The 25,724-nt window shown below is 46.9% G+C and overlaps 1 protein-coding gene across 4 annotated transcripts in view; it reads right to left on the reverse strand.

Annotated features, from left to right (window-relative positions):
• Positions 1-4,121: 4,121 nt before the first annotated feature.
• slc47a2.1 (solute carrier family 47 member 2, tandem duplicate 1) overlaps positions 4,122-25,724 on the reverse strand; it is a 40,710-nt gene continuing 19,107 nt past the window's right edge. The window contains exons 8-18 of one of the 4 annotated variants that reach the window (XM_031807962.1): positions 22,930-23,027; positions 21,347-21,460; positions 18,602-18,669; positions 15,606-15,714; positions 15,123-15,198; positions 14,547-14,616; positions 10,083-10,215; positions 9,837-9,931; positions 9,363-9,429; positions 6,895-7,190; positions 4,122-4,232 (exon numbers count right to left, since the gene is read on the reverse strand). In XM_031807962.1, coding sequence (XP_031663822.1) covers positions 6,940-7,190; positions 9,363-9,429; positions 9,837-9,931; positions 10,083-10,215; positions 14,547-14,616; positions 15,123-15,198; positions 15,606-15,714; positions 18,602-18,669; positions 21,347-21,460; positions 22,930-23,027 — 1,081 coding nt within the window. In that variant the 3' untranslated portion in view covers positions 4,122-4,232; positions 6,895-6,939. Of the gene's footprint in view, positions 4,233-4,329; positions 4,435-5,029; positions 5,133-6,894; positions 7,191-9,362; positions 9,430-9,836; positions 9,932-10,082; positions 10,216-14,546; positions 14,617-15,122; positions 15,199-15,605; positions 15,715-18,601; positions 18,670-21,346; positions 21,461-22,929; positions 23,028-25,724 lie in introns of those variants that run through there. The other 3 variants (XM_031807963.1, XM_031807964.1, XM_031807965.1) reach the window with 3 other exon arrangements.

Consider the following 25,724-nt stretch of genomic DNA (forward strand, 5'->3'; position numbering starts at 1 on the left):
AAGGTGTTGTTAGAGCTGTCCCTAAAGGTGTTGTTAGAGCTCTACCTAAAGGTGTTGTCCCTAAAGGTGTTGTTAGAGCTGTCTCTAAAGGTGCTGTTAGAGCTGTCCCCAAAGGTGCTATTAGAGCTGTCCCTAAAGGTGTTGTCCCTAAAGGTGTTGTTAGAGCTGTCCCTAAAGGTGTTGTTAGAGCTGTCCCTAAATGTGTGTTAGAGCTGTCCCTAAAGGTGTTGTTAGAGCTGTCCCTAAAGGTGTTGTTAGAGCTGTCCCTAAAGGTGTTGTTAGAGCTGTCCCTAAAGGTGCTGTTAGAGCTGTCCCTAAATGTGTTGTTAGAGCTGTCCCTAAAGGTGCTGTTAGAGCTGTCCCTAAAGGTGTTGTTAGAGCTCTACCTAAAGGTGTTGTCCCTAAATGTGTTGTTAGAGCTGTCTCTAAAGGTGCTGTTAGAGCTGTCCCTAAAGGTGCTGTTAGAGCTGTCCCTAAAGGTGTTGTTAGAGCTGTCCCTAAAGGTGTTGTCCCTAAAGGTGTTGTTAGAGCTGTCCCTAAAGGTGTTGTTAGAGCTGTCCCTAAAGGTGTTGTTAGAGCTGTCCCTAAAGGTGTTGTTAGAGCTGTCCCTAAAGGTGCTGTTAGAGTTGTCCCTAAAGGTGCTATTCTTCTCTTGGGAGAATATAACAATACTCCTGTGCAACTGTTGAGGATGTTGTAGCCTCAATACAATTAGAAGGAATTTACATTTTAAACTATAAATGTAATAACATGTATATAAGGAAACTATGTCAATATGTTACTATTCCCACTGCTAAAATGTACTGGAATACAGCCCTAGGACAAGGTAACTGGAACAACGTTTCATTGTTGTCTGGTAAATATTGTATCTAATAAGGTGACAGAAGTATCATACAAACTCATTAATAGAATCTACCCTGTAAAGACCTTTATTATACACAGATTCTAATTAGCTGTTGATAACAAATGTGTATTTTGTGGTTGTGACCCAGAGACTCTTCACCATTTATTTAGGGACTGCTCTTATGTCAGAAGATTTTGAAGTGAGTTAGAAGATTAATGTTAATCTGAGTCTCTGATATTCTGTTTTATTTTGATCCAAATGATATGGACCCTGATTTAAACCTTTCGTTGTTCATTTGTTTATCTTTCATGGCAAATTCTTCATCCATAAAATGAAGCTGTCGGAGTACAAACCCCTCTTCACCTGGTTAAAGACAGAATTTGAATATTATTTTGAAATTATCAGTAAGTGTGACATTTTGACAAATTGAAAATGTATCTCGATATGTAATACACCCGTCTGTTCGGATTATGTACTCTTGTTTGTATATTTCTGTTTTGTATTTGTTTTGTTCGTAATAATGCACAACACACACATGCCTATGTTAGGAACATTAGCATCCTATAAACCCATGCTAGGGACTAGCATCCTATAAACCCATGCTAGGGACTAGCATCCTATAAACCCATGCTAGGAACATTAGCATCCTGTAAACCCATGCTAGGGACTAGCATCCTATAAACCCATGCTAGGGACTAGCATCCTATAAACCCATGCTAGGAACATTAGCATCCTGTAAACCCATGCTAGGGACTAGCATCCTATAAACCCATGCTAGGGACTAGCATCCTATAAACCCATGCTAGGGACTAGCATCCTATAAACCCATGCTAGGGACTAGCATCCTATAAACCCATGCTAGGGACTAGCATCCTATAAACCCATGCTAGGGACTAGCATCCTATAAACCCATGCTAGGGACTAGCATCCTATAAACCCATGCTAGGGACTAGCTTCCTATAAACCCATGCTAGGGACTAGCTTCCTATAAACCCATGCTAGGGACTAGCATCCTATAAACCCATGCTAGGGACTAGCATCTTATAAACCCATGCTAGGGACTAGTGTCCTATAAACCCATGCTAGGAACATTAGCATCCTGTAAACCCATGCTAGGGACTAGCTTCCTATAAACCCATGCTAGGGACTAGCATCCTATAAACCCATGCTAGGGACTAGCATCTGTTAGTAATTGGATATGTAGACGGACGAGTCGGTCAAGGATCGACTCAGACAAGGTGGTAAATTGTATGACAAGCTACAGTTTATTCAGAGTGAAGATATCTAGAACAGCGTAATTACGGCTCTCCCGCTGGTTCGTACGGAAGCGCAGACGAAGAAGAGGCCGTTACAATCAGTACACCACTATTATATAGAAAAGAAAGTAGGTTGATTCTGGAAGATCGGATCTTTGGATTGGTTCAGCTGGGGTGTAGTCTGTAGTCTTCCGCCATTGGCTCAGTAGTCTGTCCGTCATCGTAGAATCCTCTTCGGGCATTCAACGTTCAGAGACAAAGGAGATCATGTGTGTGTGCGCTGGTTTTGGCCATTAGTGTAATGCGGGAGCTATCCTGTAGGGGACCCCCCAGGCTCAACTCTGAGTGGTAGCCCCCCCTTAACAATAGTTTGGTCACCTACATAAGAATTAGCATTTCTCTACACATCCTATAAACCCATGCTAGGGACTAGCTTCCTATAAACCCATGCTAGGGACTAGCTTCCTATAAACCCATGCTAGGGACTAGCTTCCTATAAACCCATGCTAGGGACTAGCATCCTATAAACCCATGCTAGGGACTAGCATCTGTTAGTAATTGGATATGTAGACGGACGAGTCGGTCAAGGATCGACTCAGACAAGGTGGTAAATTGTATGACAAGCTACAGTTTATTCAGAGTGAAGATATCTAGAACAGCGTAATTACGGCTCTCCCGCTGGTTCGTACGGAAGCGCAGACGAAGAAGAGGCCGTTACAATCAGTACACCACTATTATATAGAAAAGAAAGTAGGTTGATTCTGGAAGATCGGATCTTTGGATTGGTTCAGCTGGGGTGTAGTCTGTAGTCTTCCGCCATTGGCTCAGTAGTCTGTCCGTCATCGTAGAATCCTCTTCGGGCATTCAACGTTCAGAGACAAAGGAGATCATGTGTGTGTGCGCTGGTTTTGGCCATTAGTGTAATGCGGGAGCTATCCTGTAGGGGACCCCCCAGGCTCAACTCTGAGTGGTAGCCCCCCCTTAACAATAGTTTGGTCACCTACATAAGAATTAGCATTTCTCTACACATCCTATAAACCCATGCTAGGGACTAGCTTCCTATAAACCCATGCTAGGGACTAGCTTCCTATAAACCCATGCTAGGGACTAGCTTCCTATAAACCCATGCTAGGGACTAGCTTCCTATAAACCCATGCTAGGGACTAGCATCCTATAAACCCATGCTAGGGATTGTCAGCATTGTATACCCATGCCAGTGAAACAAGAAGAGCACAGCACAGTTTATGCAGATTTAATTTAATGATGACAGAACGTGAAAAGCAGAATAGGGAACCAGCTCCACTTCAAAACACAACAGACTTATTGTTATTAGTAGCCACCAGAAAAACATCCACTTAAAAAAGAGCTTTGTTATGGAACACATATCTCCTTATCTAATGAAGAGCATTGTTTCCACGACCTTCTCAAGTCAGTGAAAGCCATTCCGACATGCCCTGCAATGCTAACAGTGTTAATAACCTTCAAGGGATGACCAACCCTGAACCTGTTCCCAGTGGGCAAAACTGGTCACAATGGTCAGGTTGTATACCGGTTGTAGGAAGTTTTGTTAACGTCTTTTTACCAACCAGAAAAATACATCTGTCTGTAATCTGATAACAACCAAAATCCTTCCCATCCTGATCTTGTCAAGATATGTCTAACTGGTAACAGAGACCAGGGTTGTCATCTGGCTATACAAATTCTTATCCAGTTAATAACCAGTAAATTACATTATTAAGACGACATAATGTGCCAAATGTTGCATTCTGGGTTAGTGATCATTCCCTTCTATTGTCCATGACTAAATGTCCACAGCAGTGAACCCTTTGGGTCATACAGTAACTCCTGTATGGCTGTGTGAGTACCATCTTTGGTTGAAATATATATGGCTCATGTATATGTGGTTGACTGTAACCTCCTGTACTGTATATGTGGTTGACTGTAACCTCCTGCACTGTATATGTGGTTGACTGTAACCTCCTGCACTGTATATGTGGTTGACTGTAACCTCCTGTACTGTATATGTGGTTGACTGTAACCTCCTGTACTGTATATGTGGTTGACTGTAACCTCCTGTACTGTATATGTGGTTGACTGTAACCTCCTGTACTGTATATGTGGTTGACTGTAACCTCCTGTATATGTGGTTGTGAGTAACCTCCTGTACTGTATATGTGGCTGTGGGAAACCTCCTGTACTATATATGTGGTTGTGTGTAACCTCCTGTATATGTGGTTGTGAGTAACCTCCTGTACTGTATATGTGGCTGTGGGAAAGCTCCTGTACTATATATGTGGTTGTGTGTAACCTCCTGTATATGTGGTTGTGAGTAACCTCCTGTATATGTGGCTGTGGGTAACCTCCTGTACTATATATGTGGTTGTGTGTAACCTCCTGTATATGTGGTTGACTGTAACTCCCTGTACTGTATATGTGGTTGACTTTAACCTCCTGTATATGTGGTTGACTGTAACCTCCTGTATATGTGGTTGTGAGTAACCTCCTGTACTGTATATGTGGCTGTGGTAACCTCCTGTACTGTATATGTGGTTGTGTGTAACCTCCTGTATATGTGGTTGTGAGTAACCTCCTGTACTGTATATGTGGCTGTGGTAACCTCCTGTACTGTATATGTGGTTGTGAGTAACATCCTGTATTGTATATGTGGCTATTGGTTACCTCAAGCACTGTATATGTGGCTGTGGGTAACCTCCTGTATTGTATATGTGGCTGTGGGAAAGCTCCTGTACTATATATGTGGCTGTGGGAAAGCTCCTGTACTATATATGTGGTTGTGTGTAACCTCCTGTACTGTGGGTAACCTCCTGTACTGCATATGTGGCTGTGGGTAACCTCCTGTACTGTATATGTGGCTGTGGGAAAGCTCCTGTACTATATATGTGGCTGTGGCTGTGGGTAATCTCCTGTACTGTGGGTAACCTCCTGACTGTAAATGTGGCTGTGGGTAACCTCCTGTACTGTATATGTGGTTGTGTGTAACCTCCTGTACTGTATATGTGGTTATGTGTAACCTCCTGTATATTTGGTTGACTGTAACCCCCTGTACTGTATATGTGGTTGACTGTAACCTCCTGTATATGTGGTTGTGGGTAACCTCCTGTACTGTATATGTGGCTGTGGGTAACCTCCTGTACTGTATATGTGGCTGTGGGTAACCTCCTGTACTGTATATGCGGTTGTGTGTAACCTCCTGTACTGTATATGTGGTTCAAATCAAATCAAATTTATTTAGATAGCCCTTCGTACATCAGCTGATATCTCAAAGTGCTATACAGAAACCCAGCCTAAAACCCCAAACAGCAAGCAATGCAGGTGTAGAAGCACGTTGTGTGGTTGTGTGTAACCTCCTGTATATGTGGTTGACTGTAACTCCCTGTACTGTGTATGTGGTTGACTGTAACCTCATGTATATGTGGTTGACTGTAACCTCCTGTATATGTGGTTGTGTGTAACCTCCTGTACTGTATATGTGGTTGTGTGTAACCTCCTGTATATGTGGCTGTGTGTAACCTCCTGTATATGTGGCTGTGTGTAACCTCCTGTATATGTGGCTGTGTGTAACCTCCTGTATATGTGGCTGTGTGTAACCTCCTGTATATGTGGCTGTGTGTAACCTCCTGTATATGTGGCTGTGTGTAACCTCCTGTACTGTATATGTGGCTGTGTGTAACCTCCTGTATATGTGGCTGTGTGTAACCTCCTGTACTGTATATGTGGCTGTGAGTAACTCCTGTATTGTATATGTGGTTGTGTGTAACCTCCTGTACTGTGGGTAACCTCCTGTACTGTATATGTGGCTATTGGTTACCTCAAGCACTGTATATGTGGCTGTGGTAACCTCCTGTACTGTATATGTGGTTGTGTGTAACCTCCTGTACTGTGGGTAACCTCCTGTACTGCATATGTGGCTGTGGGTAACCTCCTGTACTGCATATGTGGCTGTGGGTAACCTCCTGTACTGTATATGTGGCTGTGGGAAAGCTCCTGTACTATATATGTGGCTGTGGCTGTGGTAACCTCCTGTACTGTATATGTGGCTGTAGTAACCTCCTGTACTGTATATGTGGCTGTGGTAACCTCCTGTTCTGTATATGTGGCTGTAGTAACCTCCTGTCTGTATATGTGGCTGTAGTAACCTCCTGTACTTTATATGTGGCTGTGGTAACCTCCTGTTCTGTATATGTGGCTGTAGTAACCTCCTGTACCTTATATGTGGCTGTGGTAACCTCCTGTACTGTGGGTAACCTCCTGTACTGTATATGTGGCTGTGGTAACCTCCTTTACTGTATATGTGGCTGTAGTAACCTCCTGTACTGTATATGTGGCTGTAGTAACCTCCTGTACTGTATATGTGGCTGTAGTAACCTCCTGTTCTGTATATGTGGCTGTAGTAACCTCCTGTACTGTATATGTGGCTGTAGTAACCTCCTGTACTGTATATGTGGCTGTGGTAACCTCCTGTACTGTGGGTAACCTCCTGTACTGTATATGTGGCTGTGGTAACCTCCTGTACTGTATATGTGGCTGTAGTAACCTCCTGTACTGTATATGTGGCTGTGGTAACCTCCTGTTCTGTATATGTGGCTGTAGTAACCTCCTGTCTGTATATGTGGCTGTAGTAACCTCCTGTACTGTATATGTGGCTGTGGTAACCTCCTGTTCTGTATATGTGGCTGTAGTAACCTCCTGTACTGTATATGTGGCTGTGGTAACCTCCTGTACTGTATATGTGGCTGTAGTAACCTCCTGTACTGTATATGTGGCTGTAGTAACCTCCTGTACTGTATATGTGGCTGTGGGTAATCTCTTTGGCTCAGTTTATCTGAGCAGCAGGCTGGTGAGCAGTTCACTGAGGATGATTCCAGCAGTGAGGATGAGGAACATGAGGATGACAACTAGCCCACGACGAAGCACCAGCTGTCTGACAGTCAACCTCACCGTACTGACCACCGGCCCCGCCTCAGCCTCTAACTCCCCCCCGCCTTCCCCCCTGTCCCCACCCAGCCCCTCCACGTCCGTCTTTCCCTCCCCAGGGCTCTCATCGCTGGGTGGGACCGCCTCCGACCAGCCTAGAGGGTTACACACCATGTAAAGTTACACACCATGTAAAGACATAGGGCTGCTGTAAAAAAAAAAGCATGGCAAAGCTTTCAGAGCTCTATATGTCAAATGTCATACTGTATATGTAATCATGGAACTTGGAATATATGGAACCGTGGTATTTGCAATATATGGAACCGTAAAACTTGGTATATATGGAACCATGAAACTTGGAATATATGGAACCGTGGGATTTAGAATATATGGAACCGTGGGATTTAGAATATATGGAACCGTGGGATTTAGAATATATGTAACCATGAAACTTGGAATATATGGAACTGTGGGATTTAGAATATATGGAACCGTAAAACTTGGAAAATATGGAACCGTGGGTTTTAGAATATATGGAACCGTGGGATTTAGAATATATGGAAACATACATTTTGGAATATATGGAACTGTGGGATTTAGAATATATGGAACTGTGGGATTTAGAATATATGGAACCGTGGGATTTAGAATATATGGAACCGTAAAACTTGGAATATATGGAACCGCGGGATTCATAATATATGGAACCGTGGTATTTAGAATATATGGAACCGTGGGATTTAGAATATATGGAACTGTAAAACTTGGAATATATGGAACCGTGGGATTTAGAATATATGGAACCCTAAAACTCAGAATGTATGGAACCTTGGGATTTAGAATATATGGAACCGTGAGATTTAGAATATATGGAACCGTAAAACTTGGAATATATGTAACCGTAAAACTTAGAATATATGGAACCGTGGGATTTAGAATATATGGAACCTTTAAACTTAGAATATATGGAACCGTGGGATTTAGAATATATGGAACCTTTAAACTTAGAATATATGGAACCGTGAGATTTAGAATATATGGAACCGTAAAACTTGGAATATTTGGAACCGTGGGATTTAGAATATATGGAACCATGGGATTTAGAATATATGGAACTGTGAGATTTAGAATATATGGAACCTTTAAACTTGGAATATTTGGAACCGTGGGATTTAGAATATATGGAACCGTAAAACTTGGAATATATGGAACCGTGGGATTTAGAATATATGGAACCATGGGATTTAGAATATATGGAACCCTGAGATTTAGAATATATGGAACCGTAAAACTTAGAATATATGGAACCGTGGGATTTAGAATATATGGAACCCTGAGATTTAGAATATATGGAACCGTAAAACTTGGAATATATGGAACCGTGGGATTTAGAATATATGGAACCGTAAAACTTAGAATATATGGAACCGTGAGGTTTAGAATATATGGAACCCTGAGATTTAGAATATATGGAACCGTGGGATTTAGAATATATGGAACCGTAAAACTTGGAATAAATGGAACCGTGGGATTTAGAATATATGGAACCGTAAAACTTGGAATATATGGAACCGTGGGATTTAGAGTATATGGAACCGTGGGATTTAGAATATATGGAACCCTGAGATTTAGAATATATGGAACCGTGGGATTTAGAATATATGGAACCGTAAAACTTGGAATATATGGAACCGTGGGATTTAGAGTATATGGAACCGTGGGATTTAGAATATATGGAACCCTGAGATTTAGAATATATGGAACCGTGGGATTTAAAATATATGGAACAGTAAAACTTGGAATATATGGAACCGTGGGATTTAGAATATATGGAACCCTGAGATTTAGAATATATGGAACCCTGAGATTTAGAATATATGGAACCGTAAAACTTGGAATAAATGGAACCGTGGGTTTTAGAATATATGGAACCGTGGGATTTAGAATATATGGAACCGTGGGATTTAGAATATATGGAACCGTAAAACTTGGAATATATGGAACTGTGGGAGTTAGAATATATGGAACCGTGCGATTTAGAATATAAGGAACCGTAAAACTGGGAATATATGGAACCGTGGGATTTAGAATATATGGAACCTTAACTTGGAATATATGGAACTGTGTGATTTAGAATATATGGACCTTGAGATTTAGAATATATGGAACCGTGGGATTTAGAATAAATGGAACCGTGGGATTTAGAATATGTGGAACTGTGTGATTTAGAATATATGGAACAGTGGCATTTAGAATATGTGGAACCATGGGATTTAGAATGAATGGAACCATGGGATTTAGAATATATGGAACTGCTGGAATGTTACCTCTCATCTCCAGTCCAAACTGCTCTTCTTTCCTTTCAGGGAGCTGGACTCCTGCCCTCACCAGAGCCTAACAACACACACATATTTTTTTTTTTTGGGGGGGGGAACCTAACAAATGATTCCCATTCAAAATGCTATTTTCCTTAACCCCAACCCTTAACCTAACACTACAATTGCATTGTTCCTTGTGGGGTCTGGTGAAATGTCCCCACTTGTGCGAAGTTTTACTATCCTTGTGGGTACCAGAAAACCAACCCCCCCCACCACACACACACACACACACACACACACACACACACACACACACACACACACACACACACACACACACACACACACACACACACACACACACACACACACACACACACACACACACACACACAGAGAGAGAGAGAGCAGGGCCTGACGAAACAAATCAGCTATTAGAGGCAACTAGTGAGGTTAAAACACAGGACATAAATAGTGACTGACCTCTTGACTGGCTTTTTTCCAGTCCAGTTTACACAGCAGAACTACCAAGAACAAGGACTGGATTAACACACAGGTAAACAGGCCTATCCACAAACCTGAGAGAAAGAGAGAGGGAGGGGAAAAGAGGGAGAATAGGGGAGGCAGAGAGAGAGAATAGAAAGAGAGAGAGAGAGGGTATATTACCATGTTGTCTCTCCTCTACTCACCTCTGATATATTACCATGCTGTTATTTATCCTCTACTCACCTATGATGCCCATCTTGTTAGGGAACATGAGGGAGACTCCAATGGGGAAGCCAATGAAGTAGTAGCCCACCAGATTACACAACGCTCCAATCTTCTGCTTTCCTGCTCCACGCACGACACCGCCCATCACGCCCTGTCACGACAAACACATTACGCCCTGTCACGACACCGCCCATTATGCCCTGTCACGACACACACATCACGCCCTGTCGCGACACACACATCACACCCTGTCATGACACACCCATCACGCCATGTCACGACACACACATCACGCCGTGCCACGATACACACATTACGCCCTGTCACGACATACACATTACGCCCTGTCACGGCACACACATTACACCCTGTCACGACACACATTACACCCTGTCACGGCACACATATTACACCCTCTCATGACACACACATCACGCCCTGTCACGACACACACATTACGCCCTCTCACGACACACACATTACGCCCTCTCACGACACACACATTACGCCCTGTCACGACACACACATCACGCCCTGTCACGACACACACATCACGCCCTGTCACGACACACACAATACCTCCTCTCACGAAACACACATCACGCCCTGTCACGACACACACAATACGCCCTCTCACGAAACACACATCACGCCCTGTCACGACACACACATCATGCCCTGTCACGACACACACATTACGCCCTCTCACGACACACACATTACGCCCTGTCACGACACACACATCACGCCCTGTCATGACACACACATCACGCCCTGTCACGGCACACACATCACGCCGTGTCACGACACACACATTACGCCCTGTCACGACACACACATTACGCCCTGTCACGACACACACATTACACCCTGTCACGACACACATTACACCCTGTCACGACACACATATTACACCCTCTCATGACACACACATCACGCCCTGTCACGACACACACATTACGCCCTCTCACGACACACACATTACGCCCTCTCACGACAAACACAATACGCCCTCTCACGAAACACACATCACGCCCTGTCACGACACACACATCATGCCCTGTCACGACACACACATTACGCCCTCTCACGACACACACATTACGCCCTGTCACGACACACACATCACGTCCTGTCACGACACACACATCACGCCCTGTCACGACACACACAATACGCCCTCTCACGAAACACACATCACGCCCTGTCACGACACACACAATACGCCCTCTCACGAAACACACATCACGCCCTGTCACGACACACACATCATGCCCTGTCACGACACACACATTACGCCCTCTCACGACACACACATTACGCCCTGTCACGACACACACATCACGCCCTGTCATGACACACACATCACGCCCTGTCACGGCACACACATCACGCCGTGTCACGACAAACACATTACGCCCTGTCACGAAACACACATTACGCCCTGTCACGACACACACATCACGCCCTGTCATGACACACACATCACGCCCTGTCACGACACACATATTACACCCTCTCACGAAACACAAACCACACCCTGTCACGACACACACATTACGCCCTGTCATGACACACATATTACACCCTCTCATGACAGACACATCACGCAATGTCACGACACACACATTACGCCCTCTCACGACACACACATTACGCCCTGTCACGACACACATTAGGCCCTGTCACGACACACATATTAGTCCCTGTCACGACACACACATATTAGGCCCTGTCACGACACACACATCACGTCCTGTCACGACACAAACATCACGCCCTGTCACGACACACATATTACACCCTCTCATGACACACACATCACGCCCTGTCACGACACACACATTACGCCCTCTCACGACACACACATTACGCCCTGTCACGACACACACATCACGCCCTGTCACGACACACACATCACGCCGTGTCACGACACACACATTACGCCCTGTCACGACAAACACATTACGCCCTGTCACGACACACACATCACGCCCTGTCACGACACACACATTACACCCTCTCACGACACACACATCACGCCCTGTCACGACACACATAATACACCCTCTCACGACACACACATCACGCCCTGTCACGACACACATAATACGCCCTCTCACGAAACACAAACCACACCCTGTCACGACACACACATCACGCCCTGTCACGACACACACATCACGCCCTGTCACGACACACACATTACGCCCTGTCACGACACACATATTAGGCCCTGTCACGATACACACATCACGCCCTGTCACGACACACACATCACGCCCTGTCACGACAAACACATTACGTCCTGTCACGACACACTCATCACGCCCTGTCACGACACACACATCACGCCCTCTCACGAAACACACATTACGCCCTGTCACGACACACACATTACGCCCTCTCATGAAAGACATTACTCCCTGTCATGACACACACATCACGGCCTGTCACGACACACACATCACGCCCTGTCACGACACACACATCACGCCCTGTCACGACACACATATTACGCCCTCTCACGAAACACAAACCACACCCTGTCACGACACACACATCACGCCCTGTCACGACACACACATCACGCCCTGTCACGACACACACATTACGCCCTCTCACGACACACACATTACGCCCTGTCACGACACACATTAGGCCCTGTCACGACACACATATTAGTCCCTGTCACGACACACACATATTACGCCCTGTCACGAAACACACATCACGACACTGCTCATCACGCCCTGTCACGACACACACATTACGCCCTGTCACGACACAAACATCAAGCCCTGTCACGACACACACATCACGCCCTGTCACGACACATACATCACGCCTTTTACGACACACACATCACGCCCTGTCACGACACACACATCACGCCCTGTCACGACACTGCCCATCATGCCCTGTCACAACACACACATCACGCCCTGTCACGACACACACATTACGCCCTCTCACGACACACACATTACGCCCTGTCACGACACACATTAGGCCCTGTCACGACACACATATTAGTCCCCGTCACGACACACACATATTAGGCCCTGTCACGACACACACATCACGTCATGTCACGACACACACATCACACCCTGTCACGACACACATATTACACCCTCTCATGACACACACATCACGCCCTGTCAAGAAACACACATCACGACACTGCTCATCACGCCCTGTCACGACACACACATTACGCCCTGTCACGACACAAACATCAAGCCCTGTCACGACACACACATCACGCCCTGTCACGACACATACATCACGCCTTTTACGACACACACATCACGCCCTGTCACGACACACACATCACGCCCTGTCACGACACTGCCCATCATGCCCTGTCACAACACACACATCACGCCCTGTCACGACACTGCCCATCACGCCCTGTCACGACACACACATTACGCCCTGTCACGACACACACATTACGCCCTGTCACGACACATACATCACGCCTTTTACGACACACACATCACGCCCTGTCACGACACACACATCACGCCCTGTCACGACACTGCCCATCACCCCCTGTCACGACACACACATCACGCCCACATCACGCCCTGTCACGACACGCACATCACGCCCTGTCACAACACTGCCCATCACTCCCTGTCACGACACACACATCATGCCCTGTCACGACACACACATCACGCCCTGTCACGACTTACACATCACGCCCTGTCACGACACACACATCACGCCCTGTCACGACACACAAATTACGCCCTGTCACGACACACACATCACGCCCTGTCACGACACACACATCACGCCCTGTCACGACACACACACCACACCCTGTCACGACACAGCCCATCACCCCCTGTCACGACACACACATTACACTCTGTCACGACACCCACATCACGCCCTGTCACGACACGCACATCACGCCCTGTCACAACACTGCCCATCACTCCCTGTCACGACACACACATCATGCCCTGTCACGACACACAGATTACGCCCTGTCACGACACACATCACGTCCTGTCACGACACACATCACGTCCTGTCATGACACACATCATGACCTGTCACGACACACACATCACGCCCTTTCACGACACACACATCACGCCCTGTCACGACACACACATCACGCCCTGTCACGACACTGCTCATCACGCCCTGTCACGACACACACATTACGCCCTGTCACGACACACACATCACGCCCTGTCACGACACTGCCCATCACTCCCTGTCACGACACACACATCACGCCCTGTCACGACACACACATTACACCATCTCACGACACACATCACTCCCTGTCACGACACACACATCACGCCCTGTCACGACACACACATCACGCCCTGTCACGACACACACATTACTCCCTGTCACGACACACACATCACGCCCTGTCACGACACACAAATCACGCCCTGTCACACACACATTACGCCCTGTCACACACACACAGTGTAATCTCACCACGAAGGTGTCTGCCAGATGGAAGAAGCCATACAGGATCATGATGTCAGCCACCCTCTTCACAATGTCCCTGGAACACACAGAGAGACAGGTTCTTCAGGGCTAAGGGGCCACTGGGTTCTACTAGAGTGGTCCCAGACCTGTTGGTGCTAACATTCCAAACAAACTGGCCCCCAGGCTAAGGGGCCACTGGGTTCTACTAGAGTGGTCCCAGACCTGTTGGTGCTAACATTCCAAACAAACTTGCCCCCAGGCTAAGGTGCCACTGGGTTCTACTAGAGTGGTCCCAGACCTATTGGTGGTAACATTCCAAACAAACTGGCCTCCAGGCTAAGGTACTACAGAGATCTACGGGTTCATAACGCCTACAGTGTCATGCTGTTGGTGAAGCAGGTTATAACATGATTACTGGATGTTACGGAAGTTATGTGGTGTCTGTGTGTCTACAAGATGTCACACACACACACGCACACACACACACACACACACACACACACACACACACACACACACACACACACACACACACAAGGTTTCTAAAGTTAATCAGTGTGGTGGGTGTGTGTCTGTACTCACTGTTCTGTGGTAAAGATGTACCCCATCACGTCTTTAGTCACGAGGACAAACGTACTGACAAAACACGAGACGATGACTGGACAGAAAAGACAAAGAGTTAGTAACCATTCTGACAATCATTAATATTATTCATTATACAGTGCATTCGGAAAGTATTCAGACCCCTTGACCTTATCCACACTTTGTTACATTACGGCCTTATTCTAAAATGGATTCAATAAAACATCCTCATAAAGACAAAAAGAAAACAATTTTTTAATTTTATTTTATTCTGGCTCTAGAGTTGAACTGACCCCACTCCTGCAGGCAGTCAGCTGACCAGCCTAGGGTTAAGAGGTCAGGGATCACCCCCACCAATAGAAACGTCTCAGAATGCTAGATGGCAGGTTAGTGGAGTGAAACAGGACCTGTCATGCTTGGTCCATTAAGATCTGGCCCATATTAGAGCCATGCTAGCATCACTAGCTAGTTGCTGCTACGTACATGCACAGATGGAGGCAACCTTCCCAGACAGCTTGGCCTGTTCTGTGTTCCCTGCACCCAGAGCGTTGCCCACCCTCACACTGGCTGCTACTGAGAATCCAAGAGGAAACTGAAAGAGGACGATGTGGGGAGAGAAGGAGAGAGACAGAGAGAGACAGAGAGAAAGGCAGAGACAGACAGACAGACAGACAGAGAGAGAGGAGACAGAGAGAAAGAGAGACAGAGAGAGACAGAGAGAGAGACAGAGAGAGACAGAGAGAGAGACAGAGAGAGAGACAGAGAGAGAGACAGAGAGAGAGACAGAGAGAGAGACAGAGAGAGAGAGAGAGAGAGAGAGAGAGAGAGAGAGAGAGAGAGAGAGAGAGAGAGAGAGAGAGAGAGAGAGAGAGAGAGAGAGAGAGAGAGAGAGAGAGAGAGAGAGAGAGAGAGAGAGAGAGAGAGAGAGAGAGAGAGAGAGAGAGAGAGAGAGAGAGAGAGAGAGAGAGAGAGAGATGTGAGCTAGAAAAATTATATTTTTGTTCTAAATATCATGATGTAATGTATCTTAGTGTAATGTTAGCTAGCTGATAGACAGTGTAATGTTACCATGGTAGCTAGCTAATAGACAGTGTGATGTTACCATGGTAGTTAGCTGATAGACAGTGTGATGTTACCATGGTAGATAGCTAATAGACAGTGTGATGTTACCATGGTAGTTAGCTGATAGACAGTGTGATGTTACAATGGTAGATAGCTGATAGACAGTGTGATGTTACCATGGTAGTTAGCTGATAGACAGTGTGATGTTACCATGGTAGTTAGCTGATAGACAGTGTGATGTTACCATGGTAGATAGCTAATAGACAGTGTGATGTTACCATGGTAGTTAGCTGATAGACAGTGTGATGTTAGCATGTAGGTGATGGTAGCTAGCAAATAGACAGTGTGATGTTACCATGGTAGCTAGCTGATAGACAGTGTGATGTTACCATGTAGGTGATGACAGCTAGCTGATAGACAGTGTGATGTTAGCATGTAGGTGATGGTAGCTAGCAAATAGATAGTGTGATGTTACCATGGTAGCTAGCTGATAGACAGTGTGATGTTAGCATGTAGGTGATGGTAGCTAGCAAATAGACAGTGTGATGTTACCATGGTAGCTAGCTGATAGACAGTGTGATGTTACCATGGTAGATAGTTGATAGACAGTGTGATGTTACCATGGTAGCTAGCTGATAGACCGTGTGATGTTACCATGTAGGTGATGGTAGCTAGCAAATAGACAGTGTGATGTTACCATGGTAGCTAGCTGATAGACAGTGTGATGTTACCATGGTAGATAGTTGATAGACAGTGTGATGTTACCATGGTAGATAGCTGATAGACAGCGTGATGTTACCATGGTAGATAGTTGATAGACAGTGTGATGTTACCATGGTAACTAGCTGATACACAGTGTGATATTACCATGGTAGATAGCTAATAGGAAGTGTGATGTTACCATGGTAGCTAGCTGATAGACAGTGTGATGTTAGCATGTAGGTGACGGTAGCTAGCAAATAGACTGTGTGATGTTACCATGATAGATAGCTGATAGACAGTGTGATGTTACCATGGTAGCGAACTGATTGACAGTGTGATGTTACCATGGTAGCTAGCTGATAGACAGTGTGATGTTAGCATGTAGGTGATGGTAGCTAGCTAATAGACTGTGTGATGTTACCATGATAGATAGCTGATAGACAGTGTGATGTTACCATGGTAGCTAACTGATAGACATTGTGATGTTACCATGATAGATAGCTGATAGACCGTGTGATGTTACCATGGTAGCTAGTTGATAGACACTGTGATGTTACCATGGTAGATACTTGATAGACAGTGTGATGTTACCATGATAGATAGCTGATAGACAGTGTGATGTTACCATGATAGATAGCTGATAGACAGTGTGATGTTACCATGGTAGATAGCAAATAGACATTGTGATGTTACCATGTAGGTGATGGTAGCTAGCTGATAGACAGTGTGATGTTACCATGATAGATAGCTGATAGACAGTGTGATGTTACCATGGTAGATAGCAAATAGACAGTGTGATGTTACCATGATAGATAGCTGATAGACAGTGTGATGTTACCATGGTAGATAGCAAATAGACAGTGTGACAGTTCTACACCTGCATTGCTTGCTGTTTGGGGTTTTAGGCTGTGTTTCTATACAGCACTTTGAGATATCAGCTGATGTACGAAGGGCTATATAAATACATTTGATTTGATTTGATAGACAGTGTGATGTTACCATGGTAGACAGCTGATAGACAGTGTGATGTTACCATGGTAGCTAGCTGATAGACAGTGTGATGTTACCATGGTAGCTAGCTGATAGACAGTGTGATGTTACCATGGTAGATAGCAAATAGACGGTGTGATGTTACCATGGTAGCTAACTGATAGACATTGTGATGTTACCATGTAGGTGATGGTAGCTAGCTAATAGACCGTGTGATGTTACCATGGTAGCTAGTTGATAGACAGTGTGATGTTACCATGGTAGCTAGCTGATAGACAGTGTGATGTTACCATGGTAGATAGTTGATAGACAGTGTGATGTTACCATTGTAGCTAACTGATAGACATTGTGATGTTACCATGTAGGTGATGGTAGCTAGCTGATAGACAGTGTGATGTTACCATGGTAGCTAGCTGAAAGACAGTGTGATGATACCATGTAGGTGATGGTAGCTAGCAAATAGACAGTGTGATGTTACCATGGTAGCTAGCTGATAGACAGTGTGATGTTACCATGGTAGATAGTTGATAGACAGTGTGATGTTACCATGGTAGCTAGCTGATAGACAGTGTGATGTTACCATGGTAGATAGCTAATAGACATTGTGATGTTACCATGGTAGTTAGCTGATAGACAGTGTGATGTTAGCATGTAGGTGATGGTAGCTAGCAAATAGACAGTGTGATGTTACCATGGTAGCTAGCTGATAGACAGTGTGATGTTACCATGTAGGTGATGACAGCTAGCTGATAGACAACAGACTGAGCCCCCAACTCCACCTCACTGATAAGACCTATGAGAGGGGAGAGGCAGAAGATGGGAAGATAAGGAGAGATTAAGAAATGGGAGAGGGGAGAGATGGAGAGAGAAGGGGACATAGGGAGAGAGGGAAGATACATAAGATAGAGAAGGGAAGGGGGAAGAGAGAAAGGGAGAGAGAATGGAGAGAGACAGGAGAGAATCAAGAGTGGGAAGATATGGAGAGAGGGGAGATCAGGAGAGAGACGAGAGAGGGGAAAGAGGTAGAGGGAGAGAGGAGAAATCGAGAGAGGGGGTGAGAGGCAGAGGGAAATAGAGGGAAGATATGGAGAGGGGTGATGAGGAGAGAGGGGTGATGAGGACAGAGGTGATGAGGAGAGAAAGGGAAGATATGGAGAGAGGGGGGGTGAGGAGAGAAAGGGAAGATATGGAGAGAGGGGTGATGAGGAGAGAGTGATGATATGGAGAGAGGGGTGATGAGGAGAGAGTGATGATATGGAGAGAGGGGTGATGAGGAGAGAAAGGGAAGATATGGAGAGAGGGGTGATGAGGAGAGAAAGGGAAGATATGGAGAGAGGGGTGATGAGGAGAGAGTGATGATATGGAGAGAGGGGTGATGAGGAGAGAAAGGGAAGATATGGAGAGAGGGGTGATGAGGAGAGAAAGGGAAGATATGGAGAGAGGGGTGATGAGGAGAGAGTGATGATGAGGAGACGGGGAGAGGGGAGATGAGGAAAGAAAGGGAACATATGGAGAGAGTGATGATGAGGGGACAGGGAGAGCGGAGAGAGAGTGGAGAGAGGAGAGCGGGGAGAGAGTGGAGAGAGGAGAGCGGGGAGAGAGGGGAGAGAGGAGAGCGGGGAGAGAGGGGAGAGAGTGGAGAGAGGGGAGAGAGGAGAGCGGGGGAGAGAGGGGAGAGAGGAGAGCGGGGAGAGAGGAGAGCGGGGAGAGAGGAGAGCGGGGAGAGAGTGGAGAGAGGAGAGAGAGGAGAGCGGGGAGAGAGGGGGGAGAGAGGAGAGAGGAGAGAGGGGAGAGAGGGGAGAGAGGAGAGCGGGGAGAGAGGGGAGAGGGGAGAGAGGGGAGAGAGGAGAGCGGGGAGAGAGGGGAGAGAGGAGAGAGTGGAGAGGAGAGAGAGTGGAGAGAGGAGAGCGGGGAGAGAGTGGAGAGAGGAGAGCGGGGAGAGAGGGGAGAGAGTGGAGAGAGGAGAGCGGGGAGAGAGGGGAGAGAGGAGAGCGGGGAGAGAGGAGAGCAGGGAGAGAGGAGAGAGAGGAGAGCGGGGAGAGAGGGGAGAGAGGAGAGCGGGGAGAGAGGGGAGAGAGTGGAGAGAGGAGAGCGGGGAGAGAGGAGAGCGGGGAGAGAGGGGAGAGAGGAGAGCAGGGAGAGAGGGGAGAGGGGAGAGAGGAGAGCGGGGAGAGAGGAGAGCGGGGAGAGAGGGGAGAGCAGGGAGAGAGTGGAGAGAGGAGAGCGGGGAGAGAGTGGAGAGAGGAGAGCGAGGAGAGAGGGGGAGAGCGGGGAGAGAGGAGAGCGGGGAGAGAGTGGAGAGAGGAGAGAGAGGAGAGCGGGGAGAGAGGGGAGAGAGGAGAGAGGAGAGCGGGGAGAGCGGGGAGAGAGGAGAGCGGGGAGAGAGGAGAGCGGGGAGAGAGGAGAGCGGGGAGAGAGGAGAGCGGGGGAGAGAGGGGAGAGAGGAGAGAGAGGGGAGAGAGGAGAGCGGGGTGAGAGGAGAGCGGGGAGAGAGGGGAGAGAGGAGAGAGTGGAGAGGAGAGAGAGTGGAGAGAGGAGAGCGGGGAGAGAGGGAGAGAGGAGAGCGGGGAGAGAGGAGAGCGGGGAGAGAGGGGAGAGAGTGGAGAGAGGAGAGCGGGGAGAGAGGGGAGAGAGGAGAGAGGAGAGCGGGGAGAGAGGGGAGAGCGGGGAGAGAGGGGAGAGAGGAGAGCGGGGAGAGAGGGAGGAGGAGAGCGGGGAGAGAGGAGAGCGGGGAGAGAGTGGAGAGAGGAGAGCGGGAGAGAGGGGAGGGAGGAGAGCGGGGAGAGAGGAGAGCGGGGAGAGAGTGGAGAGAGGAGAGCGGGGAGAGCGGGGAGAGAGGGGAGAGAGGAGAGCGGGGGAGAGCGGGGAGAGAGGGGAGAGAGGAGAGCAGGGAGAGAGGGGAGAGAGGAGAGCGGGGAGAGAGTGGAGAAAGGAGAGCGGGGAGAGCGGGGAGAGAGGGGAGAGAGGAGAGCGGGGAGAGAGTGGAGAGAGGAGAGCGGGGAGAGTAGAGCCGAACATATTGAAAAGTCACCTTGTTCTATAGATTTACATGGTTATCAAAACGCCAGGGTAAACCTACACTGAACACAGCCCTTATTTGAAGTGTTTTTAAAATCCCCTATGTGAAAAATTCATTGTGGAAAAACAATTGGACCCATTTCCCTGTTTGGCTGCTAGGTTTTATGGGTATTATGACACTTCCAGTGTGGGGCTGTATATATGGAATAGGGCAGAAACTTTCCCAAACTCGGTCCTAGGGACCGCAAGGGGTGCACGTTTTGGTTATTGCCCTAACACTAAACAGCTGATTGAAATCATCATGAAGCTTTGATCATTTAAATCAGCTGTGTAATGTTGGGGCATAAACTAACCGTGCACCCCTTGGGCTCCCGGCGACCAACATTTGGGAAACGCTGGAATAGGGTGCCATTTTAGACATAGGCTGAATTATTCTTATTATACAACCGTACCTGCCAGGAAACCGCCGATCTCATAGGTCCACCATTCCAGACACAGCATTAGCATACTTGGGATGGCCAGTGTGATGAACTGACCCCACTCCTGCAGGCAGTCAGCTGACCAACCTAGGGGTAAGAGGTCAGGGTGAGGAACTGACCCCATTCCTGCAGGTAGTCAGCTGACCAACCTAGGGGTAAGAGGTCAGGGTGAGGAACTGACCCCATTCCTGCAGGTAGTCAGCTGACTAACCTAGGAGTAAGAGGTCAGGGTGAGGAACTGACCCCATTCCTGCAGGTAGTCAGCTGACCAACCTAGGAGTAAGAGGCCAGGGTGAGGAACTGACCCCATTCCTGCAGGTAGTCAGCTGACCAACCTAGGGGTAAGAGGTCAGGGATCACCCCCACCAATAGAAACGTCTCAGAATGCGTAGATGGCAGGTTAGTGGAGTGAAACAGGACCTTTGAGATGGCAGGTTAGAGGTGATACAGAACCTTTGAGATGGCAGGTTAGAGGTGATACAGAACCTTTGAGATGGCAGGTTAGAGGTGATACAGAACCTTTGAGATGGCAGGTTAGAGGTGATACAGAACCTTTGATATGGAAGGTTAGTGGTGATACAGAACCTTTTACTGTAGGGTTTCTCAATCCTGATCCTTAGCACTCAGCCCTAGTGCTACACACCGGATTCAAACTTAAGGCTTGATGATACATTGATTAGTTGAATCAAGTATGTTAGTGCTACGGCCAAAACCAGAAATGTGCATCCCTTTGGGTTCCCAGGAGCAGGATTGGGAAACCCTATAGTGCATGGGAACAGAACAGACTGCTACTCCTCTCTCAGATAGATGATCTGTTCACACACAGTTGGACTCTGGCCTGGGACCGGAGCTCAAATACAACCTCAACATTATAGACCATCTCTGACCAAACTACAACTAAAGGTTATGTCATAACGTGAACAAAGCCTTCCTGTTCTGACCTCCCTCGCTCGCTCCCTCGCTCCCTCCCTTGCTCCCTCCCTTGCTCCCTCCCTCCCTCGCTCCCTCTCCCTCGCTCCCTGCCTCCCTCCCTCCCTCCCAGGTGGTTAAAGAGTAGCCTTGTGATATAACATCTCCTGTCACGTATTACTATTACACTGAGACACTAGGGTCAATTTAGGCTGACCAGGAGAGGACATCTGCCCTGAGATCACTGCTTTTCAGGGTACGTGGTAGGGGCTAGGTCGTAGTGGCTTGGGGAAGGTGCTGGGGGTTAGGGCGTAGTGGCTAGGGGAAGGTCCTGGGGATTAGGGCGTAGTGGCTAGGGGAATGTGCTAGGGATTAGGGCGTAGTGGCTAGGGGAATGTGCTAGGGATTAGGGCGTAGTGGCTAGGGGAATGTGCTGGGGATTAGGGCGTAGTGGCTCGGGGAATGTGCTGGGGATTAGGGCGTAGTGGCTAGGGGAAGGTGCTGGGGATTAGGGCGTAGTGGCTAGGGGAATGTGCTAGGGATTGGGCGTAGTGGCTAGGGGAAGGTGCTGGGGATTAGGGCGTAGTGGCTAGCGGCTAGTGTTTAGGTAATAGGTGCTTGTGGTTAGGGGTTAGAGTTACACATACCTTCCCAGGTGGCCTTGTGCAGACCCTGCCAGACAATATAGCAGTAGAGAAAGACAGCCAGGGAGTACTGGGAGATGGAGTTGGCTGCAGCAGAACCACTGAGACAGACAGAGATTTATAAAGTCAAGTAGTACTGGGAGATGGAGTTGGTTATTATAGAACCACTGAGACAGACAGAGAATTATATATATATATATATATTGTATAATTATTATTATTGTTTTTACCTTTATTTAACTAGGCAAGTCAGTTAAAACCTCTTATGGATAGCGGAGACGCTAACGTCTCAACTGGCCAATTGCCAGGGGAAATGCAGAGCGCGAGATTCAAATAAAATGCTATAAAAAATGCTTTTCGGCAAAAGCATAAGAAGCTATTATCTGATTGCCTGCACCATCTGCACCAGCAGTGAACAAAGGAGCTAGCAAATTACAACCCTGCAGGCGCTGCACAAAACGCTGAAATAAAATATAAAATATGCATTACCTTTGACGAGCTTCTTTTGTTGGCACTCCAATATGTCCCATAAACATCACAATTGGTCCTTTTGTTTGATTAATTCCGTCCATATATATCCAAAATGTCCATTTATAAAGCGCGTTTGATCCAGAAAAAAACAGCTTACAAAAATGCAACGTCAGTACAAAATATTTCAAAGGTTGCCTATAAACTTTGCCAAAATATTTCAAACTACTTTTGTAATACAACATTAGGTATTTTTAAACGTTAATAATCGGTCAAATTGTAGACGGAGCAATCTGTATTCAATATAGGAACGAAAAGAAACCAGCACTGCTTTCACGTTTTGCGCAACTCACAAAAGTGTCCCCAGTTCCGAGTTGGCCTACTTCTTCATAGCACAAAGGAATAAACTCAACCATATTCCAAAGACCGGCGACATCGTGTGGAAGCGGTAGGAACTGAAAATAGGTTCCCATGAAATATCCAATGGCAAAGACAATATAGTGAACAGAGAGGTGGAAAAAATCTGAACAGTTAGTCCTCAGGGTTTTGCCTGCTACATAAGTTCTGTTACACTCACAGACATGATTCAAACAGTTTTATAAACTTTTCTATCCAAATCTATGAATAATATGCATATCTTATATTCTTGGCATGTGTAGCAGGAAGTTGAAATTGGGCACGCTATTTATCCAAAAGTGACAATTCTGCCCCCTAGCTTTAAGAGGTTTTAAGACCAAATTGTTATTTTCAATGACGGCCTAGGTATAGTGGATTAACTGCCGTGTTCAGGGGGAGAACAACAGATTTGTACATTGTCAGTTTGGGGATTTGACACTGCAACCTTTCGGTTACTAGTCCAACGTTCTAACCACTAGGCTACCTGCCGCATGCCTAAGGCATGTTCACGCAGATGAGCAGGGACCCTGGCCATCTTTCTTTTGGTGTTTTTCAGTAGAAAGGCCTCCTTAGTGTCCTAAGTTTTCATGACTGTGACTGTCACGAGGTTGGCTCTCCTGCCCGTTCGGGCGGTGCTCGGCGGTCGTCGTCACCGTCCTACTAGCCACTACCGATCCCTTTTCGTGTATCTGTTGGTTTTGTCTGATTGGTTTCACCTGTGTGTTGTTTAGTTAATTAGTGTCTGTATATAATGTAGGTTGTCCCACCCTTGTTTTGTGCAGGATTGTTTATTTTGTCATTCATTTTCGTCTGTCGGTGTTATTGTGTTTCTTATTCTCCGGTTAGTCTGTTATCCTGTGTTGGATCATTTCACCCTGTGTGTGTTTGGGTTGACCGTGTTTGTTTTGTTCACTGGAGAATAAACTCTATATCGCTATCTGCTCTCTGCGCCTGATTCCACCCACCTTGATTAGACGTGACAGTGACCTGGCCATGCCTTCCGCCTGGCTACTTCAACCTCGGCCAACAGCTCCGCCCCCCCCGCAGCTCCTCGCCCAAGCCTCTCCAGGTTCTCCTTTACCCAAATCCAGATAGCAGATGTTCTGAAAGAGCTGCAAAACCTGGACCCGTACAAATCAGCTGGGCTTGACAATCTGGACCCTCTATTTCTGAAACTATCTGCCACCATTGTCGCAACCCCTATTACCAGCCTGTTCAACCTCTCTTTCATCTCGTCTGAGATCCCCAAGGATTGGAAAGCTGCCGCAGTCATCCCCCTCTTCAAAGGGGGAGACACCCTGGACCCAAACTGTTACAGACCTATATCCATCCTGCCCTGCCTATCTAAGGTCTTCGAAAGCCAAGTCAACAAACAGGTCACTGACCATCTCGAATCCCACCGTACCTTCTCCGCTGTGCAATCTGGTTTCCGAGCCGGTCATGGGTGCACCTCAGCCACACTCAAGGTACTAAACGACATCATAACCGCCATCGATAAAAGACAGTACTGTGCAGCCGTCTTCATCGACCTCGCCAAGGCTTTCGACTCTGTCAATCACCATATTCTTATCGGCAGACTCAGTAGCCTCGGTTCTTCGGATGACTGCCTTGCCTGGTTCACCAATTACTTTGCAGACAGAGTTCAGTGTGTCAAATCGGAGGGCATGCTGTCCGGTCCTCTGGCAGTCTCTATGGGGGTGCCACAGGGTTCAATTCTCGGGCCGACTCTTTTCTCTGTGTATATCAATGATGTTGCTCTTGCTGCGGGCGATTCCCTGATCCACCTCTACGCAGACGACACCATTCTATATACTTTCGGCCCGTCTTTGGACACTGTGCTATCTAACCTCCAAACAAGCTTCAATGCCATACAACACTCCTTCCGTGGCCTCCAACTGCTCTTAAACGCTAGTAAGACCAAATGCATGCTTTTC

This window comes from Oncorhynchus kisutch, linkage group LG28, assembly GCF_002021735.2.
Source record: "Oncorhynchus kisutch isolate 150728-3 linkage group LG28, Okis_V2, whole genome shotgun sequence".
Classification (NCBI taxonomy): domain Eukaryota; kingdom Metazoa; phylum Chordata; class Actinopteri; order Salmoniformes; family Salmonidae; genus Oncorhynchus; species Oncorhynchus kisutch.